The following is a 6,943-nucleotide window of genomic DNA, read 5'->3' on the forward strand; positions in this document are numbered from 1 at the left end:
AAAGCAATGTTCTGAATACATGTATTTAGAATGTTTGATGTTCGTGTGTGTGTGTTGGTGGAGCGTAGACTCCCCGCACACCCAGTGTTGTTTACTTGCCTTTTGTACCTCTTATAGCTTTTATACCTTTTAGAAATATTTGTTTTATAAATATTACAAAATTCAGATTGAATTGAGACCTCATTTATAACAGTAATATATATATAGTAATACGTATATATCTAATATACATAGGCTAAACATAGTAATATATGTATCATGTATAGTCCTTTATGTTATAGGATGTTCTAAGTAAAGTAGGAGGGATTTGGGACAAGGGAACTACAAGGTGCAACTGCAGATTTGAGTGGAGAAGTCTGAGGTCAGGAGAAGTGATGCAAGTCCTAGGGGATCAATGAGAGAAATGGTGCGATCTGGGGAAGTGAGGAGCAAGGTTGTCTCTACAGGGTCAAACTTCTCCTACCTGTCCAGACCTCCTTAAGAGACCTCTAGGCCTTTCTGTGTCTTAATAAGCCCCAAAGTGTAGTTGCTGCTAAGTCTATCAACTTCAGCTCCTGAGAGCAGACTGATGAAATGTCTCAGAAAGTCAAAGTCAGGAGCCAAACCCCAGAGTTCTTCGAAGCATTGATTGGTTGCAATGAGGGCCATTTCTGAAAAAGCCCCATGGACACCTTAGAGCACTGTGGTGGCAATTGGAGGCCATGATCAGAGGTAGGCCATGGCCCTGTGCAGGTGGCTCTGAGGCTGAGAAAATGCTGGCTTTGTTTCATCAAGCAGAAAGGCCAAGCCCTGCTGCCAGCTCTGGGCAGAAAGGTCCTGTCCCTCACATGTTGCTCCAGGCACTTCCTCAGGAAGTGGGATGTGGGGTATGCAGTGCCAAATGACACAAATTGGTGTGACACCTTCAGGAGGTGCAAAGAGGAGATGTGGATCCAGTTGTATTTTCTTGTCACAGTACAGCATACCCCACATCCCACTGCCTCAGCAAGAGCCCAGAGCCCCACATGAGGGACAGGACCTCTCTGCCCAGGCCTGGCAGCAGGACTTGGCCTTTCTGCTTGATGAAACAAAGCCAGCATTTTCTCAGTCTCAGAGCCACCTGCACAGGGCCTTGGCCTACCTGTAATCATGGCCTCCAATTACCTGCCCTAAGGAGTCCATAGGGCTTTGTCAGAAATGGCGTTTTGCAAGACCAGTCAGTGCTTTGAAGATCTTTGGGTTTGGCTTCTGACTTTGGTTTTATGAGAGATTTCATCAGTCTGCTCTCAGGAAATGAAGTTCATGGACCTGCCACCAACTACCCCTTGGGACTTACTAGAACAGAGTTTCTTTGAAGGAGGTCTGGGTAGATACAAGTCGGACCCTGTAGAGACAACCTTGCTCCTCACCTCCCCAGCTTGCACCATTTCTCTCATTGATCCCCTAGGACTCGCATCACTTCTGACATCAGACTTCTCCACTCAAATCTGCAGTTGCACCTTGTAGTTCCTTTGTCCCAACTCCCTCCTGCTTTCCTTAGAGAACAGGCTGCACACAGGTAGAGAAGAATGATTCTTAATTGCGAGCAAACTAAAATAAAGTATGAGAAAGTTTAACAGTCAATGAAACTCACTCCCTAATTTATGCTCACCTCTGACAAGAGGTAATCTTATTAGCTTTTTTTTTTTTTTTTTTTTTTTTTTAAGCATGTAGATATTAAAGATCATGTAAGAAAATAGATCAAGTGTTGCCTAAAGATAGCATTAGAATACATAAAGAAAATGGAAGTTTTGATCTCTCTGAGGCTTAAAGCAGCAGCTAGATCATAGCATGATGGAGTCATTGAATCATCGAATGAAAGAATGATAACGTATTGAATTGATTTGGGCTGGAACAAGACTCTAAATCATCCAGTCCAACCCCTCTGCCATGATAAGGAAAAGGTTGCTGAAAGTCCTTTTTAACCTGACTTTCAACATTTCCAATGATGGGACATTCACAACTTCTCTGGGAAACCTTTTTAAGACTCTCACCACTCTCATCCTATGATCTTTCTTTCTTATATCCAATCTAAATCTACACTCTTTCAGTTCAAACATATAACCCTTTGTCCTGTCTACACAGACAATTATAAAAAGAATAATAATATTAAAGTTTTTTAAAAAAAAGTCTTCCTTCCAAGTTCCCTTGATTTACTGGAAGGGAGCAATAACGTGTCTGGAGCCTTCTCTTCTCCTGGTTGAACAACCGCAATACTCTCAGTCTTTCTTTGTAGAAGAGCTATTTCACCTCTTTGATCATTTTCATGGCCTTCATCTTTAGCCACTCTAACAGGTCTAGATGTTTGTTGCACTGGGGCCCCAGAACTACATGGTGCAATCAGGTCTCAGCAGAGCCCAGTCAAAGAAGGGAATCACCAGCCTCAGCCTGCTGGGCTTTCTTCATGCAGTCTAGGATATGATTGACTTTCTGGGCTGCAAATGCACCCTGACACATCGTATCCAGTTCTTCAAACACCAATACTCTGATGTCTTCCTTGGCAGGGTTGCTCTCAATCCATTCATCACCCAACCTATATTGATATATGGAATTTCCCTGAACCAGTTGCAGCACCTTGCACTGCTCCTTCTTGAACTTCAGGAGGTTGACAAGGGCACACATCTCAAGTCTGACCAGGTTATTCTGGATGACATTTCCTCACACTTAAAAAGGATGCCCCAGATGTTCTCAGACTCCCAGAATTAATCCATCAGAGCATGTAGATACCTGTATATGTCTTTGACCATGTTTGGTACCTCCAATGTCACCAGGGGTCTGCATCTGAACAGCTCCCTCCTGCCCCCCACCTCCATTCAGTGTTCTGGGAGCTATGAAAAGTAACTGACATGCAGCTACCTGGTTTGTGCACACCTGAGCCAGGGCAAGTGGAATCCCAACTCCTGTGGGCTTGTGTGAGGCATGGGAGAGAGCTGAGCCCCCTTCTAACCTCTGGACTGCAAACAAAAGAGGAGATGCCTTGGTTGACTGAAGCCCTTCCCTCAGCAGGAGGGAGACCTCTCCCTGACCTTGCATGATTGTCCTGCCTAAAACCAGGGCAGAGAAAGGTTTCTCTTGGACCTCATCCATTTTCTGAAAAGAGGAAGAATAGTTCTGGAAATGAGTTTCCTTCCCCAGTGGTGGGAAGGAACATAAATGATTACTTTAGTGTGTTTCAAAGTAGATTCCCCTGGAGGTCCAGAGACACCTCAAGGGACACAAGAGTAGGGAGAGACAGCAAGGCCTTGGGCTGGAGCTGTGCTGCAGCTGAGCTGGACTGGGCTCCTCTGCACAGTGCAGCATGGCTGGGGGCACTGCCTGCAGGGGACAAGGCAGCTGAGAGAAGGGAGGGAGATGCTAAAGGCAGTGTGGAGGGGGATGCTGAGAGCTTACTGCAGGAGATATCTTCAGAGCTCTAACATGGTAAGTGTCTGTTTGAAGACAAGGCAGATGCAAATATCCTAGAGGTCTCGTCTACAGCTGCCACTTCCATGGCTGATAGCCATCGGGGATGTGTGGCTCTAAACCGGAGGAATATAATTTTCCTGGTGTATATACTAGCTTCTCCAGTGCAGAGGACAGGGATGTTTCCTGGGTCAAAGATTACCTGACAAATCTGTCTGAGAGACAGGAGATGAGTGTTCCTTCTTCTGGGGCCGTCTGAAGCTGTGCAGCATCAGTGTATGCAGAGGTGCAGGCAGGGGTGGCCAGGGCTGTGGTGCAGAGCAGGGTCCCTGCTGTGCCCCAGGGGCTGTGTGATGGGGCAGGACCTCTGCTGCCTGCCAGACTCAGCACTCAGCCTGCCTGGGGAGCTGCCCGGGGCACTGTAGGGAGAAGCTGTGGGTGAAAGGAGCCTCCTGGAAGGACAGGGCAGGGAAGGATCCTGCTGGTGCCCAGAGCCTACTGCCTTGGTCAGGCAGCTCACAGCTCCCCAGCAACCCCAGGGCATCTCTGGGGTAGGATCTTACCCTACAATACCTGAAGGGAAGACACTCTCTGGTGTATCTGCTTTCACTTTCCCAATATGAAGAGCAGTCAGGGGAATGATAATCACACAGAATCACAGAATTTTCTAGGTTGGAAGAGACCTCAACATCATCGAGTCCAACCTCTGACCTAACGCTAACAGTCCCCACTAAACCATTTCCCTAAGCTCTACATCTAAACGTCTTTTGAAGACTTCCAGGGATGATGGTGTATAACATTTTCTACACCATTATCTAAAGCTCCTAATGCTTCTAAATTATCTAAAGCTCCTAAAGCACTACTGTGGAAGAGATTATTTAGGTCCATGCACTTCATAAAACAGGAGGGTCCTTCTGCTGCCCAGAGGCTCCTGCATGGGTCAGGATGCTCACAGCTGCACATCACACCCTGGGGGTTTTAGAGGGGACTCTTCATTAGGAAGGTCAGAGCAAAGGATATTTCAAGGGAAGCACTCAGGCACCTCCCTGCCAGGCCTGTGGTGCAGGCACCTTCTCTGCAGCAACCCCCTGTTCTCCTCTGACACCCAGCACAGCCTCTGCCCTCAGGGGCTTTAGGGCATGAGCCACCTCCTCCTCAGATGGGCCTCCAGAAAAGGAGAGGAGCCTGTGTCCTGCAAGGTGATACATGATGAGGAGGCTAAGAGTACCTGTCCTGCAATGTCACTTTCATAGGAGGCATGCAAGCTTGGTAAGGTGAAGGCTTCCCTGCATGCCCATCTGCCTTTCTCTGTGTCAACTGTTTGGAACATAGTGGCATTCTTTCTTATTTCTCCACCTGTGTGTGGTTCTCCTGCTGTCTTTGTCTGGGGTGCAGGTGGGTGCAAGCTTCTCTTCTGACATGGAATGCTGGGCCCTGCCCTGAGGGTGTCTTCTTGGGAACAAGGTGCCCATGCTTCATTTTAAAATGTCAGTCACACTGTTATCCAGTTGGGAGGGTTGGAGAATGAGTTGACTCATTCCTCATTCAGCTCAGGGAGCAATGATTTCTGTGAGAAAAGAAATGGGTTTTGCTTGGATAAGTCTTTCTAACTTGTTACTCTCTTTTCATCCATTGACAGCCAACCATGCCCAGAGGCAGCAAATGTCCAACAGCAGCTTCCCCACAGAGTTCCTCCTCCTGCCATTCGCAGACACGCGCGAGCTGCAGCTCCTGCACTTCGGCCTCTTCCTGGGCATCTACCTGGCTGCCCTCCTGGGCAACGGCCTCATCCTCACAGCCATAGCCTGCGACCACCACCTCCACATCCCCATGTACTTCTTCCTCCTCAACCTCGCCCTCATTGACATGGGCTCCATCTCTACCACTGTTCCCAAAGCATTGGCCAATTCCCTGTTGGACACCAGGGCCATTTCCTATGCAGATTGTGGTACCCAGGTCTTTTTCTTTGTTGTCTTTGTCACAGCAGAGTTTTGCCTTCTCACTGTCATGGCCTATGACCGCTATGTTGCCATCTGCAAATCCCTGCACTATGGGACAATAATGACCAGCAGAGCTTGGGTCAACATGGCAGCAGCTGCCTGGGGCAGTGGTGCTCTCAATGCTTTGGTGCACACTGCCAATACCTTTTCCCTCCCCCTCTGCCAAGGCAATGTCCTGGACCAGTTCTTCTGTGAACTTCCCCAGATCCTCAAGCTTTCCTGCTCAGAAACCTACCTTAGACAGTTTGGGCTTCTTGTGGTTAGTGCTGTTTTAGCATTTGGGTGTTTTGTTTTCCTTGTGATGTCCTATGTACAAATATTCAGGGCCGTGCTGAGGATTCCTTCTGAGCAGGGCAGGCACAAAGCCTTTTCCACGTGTCTCCCTCACCTGGCCGTGGTCTCCCTGTTTCTTAGTACTGTCATGTTTTCCTACTTGAAGCCCTCCTCCTTCTCTTCCCCATCCTTGAATCTCTTGCTGGCAGTTCTGTACTCGGTGGTACCTCCAGCAGTGAACCCCCTCATCTACAGCATGAGGAACAAGGAGCTCAAAGATGCAATTAGGAAACTGATTTGGGGGATGTTTTTCAGTACTCATAAAGTTCTCTTCACTGTCCAGTAATGAATCCCAGTATATCCCATTCTAGGTTTGTGTTTTTGCTGTTCTCATTATATCTTTGTGAGATATGTTCATTTGATTCGTGTCCGTATGGAACAATGCCAGGGCCGCATGGTATGATGAATGTGACTTTCTGTCTTACATACCCTTGTATAACCACAAGTCTAAGAAAAACAGAGTGGTTAATGTATATAATTCTTGTATCTTGCAAAGGAATGTTTTAGCATTTCATGTCAATAGAGAGCTTGAAGGGAAATGTATTTGTAGGCTTTTCCTTGAAGTCTCTGATATCTGGGGGGGTTCAGAATAACTGCTAACTATTATGACTATTGCATGGGACACTAAGCAAGTCTCTGATATCTGGCCCGGAGATTAAGGAGATGGGGAGAGCTGAAGAACAACTAGAAGACAAAGCTTGCAGGGGACATTGCACAAGTCTCTGACATACAGCCAAGTTGGACAAAGGAGAAGGACAAGAGGGAGGAAGACTATGAGCCTTCAGCATGAGAGACCCCCAGAGACCCCCAGAGGGACCACCGGAGACTGATACGCATGCTCCAGTAGGAGGGTTTGGATTCCGGAAACTAATTATAGTAACCCTGTTGGTTTTTTTAGAAGTAGTAATGAACATGTATTATCCTAGGAGCATAAAAATCAGCTGCTTGATGTAACTGGTGTGCGTCTTGGTGGAGCAGAGACTCCAGGCGCACCCAGTGCTGTTTGCTTATCTCTATTCCTTTAATAAATTGTAAACTTTGATTATAGTCCTATTTTGAAGACTGAGCCATTTATTACAAATGGGGGCTCGTCCGGGATGGCTTTGGTTCCTGAATTCTGATTTGGTCTAGGAAAGGCGCCCCACTATTTGGTGGCTCCTGTTTGAGTTGGGTCAGGACTAATGCCATCT

At 47.2% G+C, this 6,943-nt stretch overlaps 1 protein-coding gene across 1 annotated transcript; it reads left to right on the forward strand.

The window, feature by feature from the left end:
* The first annotated feature begins 701 nt into the window (after positions 1 to 701).
* Positions 702 to 6,657, forward strand: LOC116500134 (olfactory receptor 14A16-like). The gene is made up of 3 exons (XM_032205048.1): positions 702 to 711; positions 5,060 to 5,925; positions 6,652 to 6,657. The coding sequence occupies exons 1-3, from the start codon at positions 702 to 704 to the stop codon at positions 6,655 to 6,657; spliced, it is 882 nt and encodes a 293-aa protein (XP_032060939.1).
* Positions 6,658 to 6,943: the final 286 nt, after the last annotated feature.

The sequence above is a fragment of the Aythya fuligula genome, chromosome 31 (genome assembly GCF_009819795.1).
Source record: "Aythya fuligula isolate bAytFul2 chromosome 31, bAytFul2.pri, whole genome shotgun sequence".
In the NCBI taxonomy this organism is placed as follows: domain Eukaryota; kingdom Metazoa; phylum Chordata; class Aves; order Anseriformes; family Anatidae; genus Aythya; species Aythya fuligula.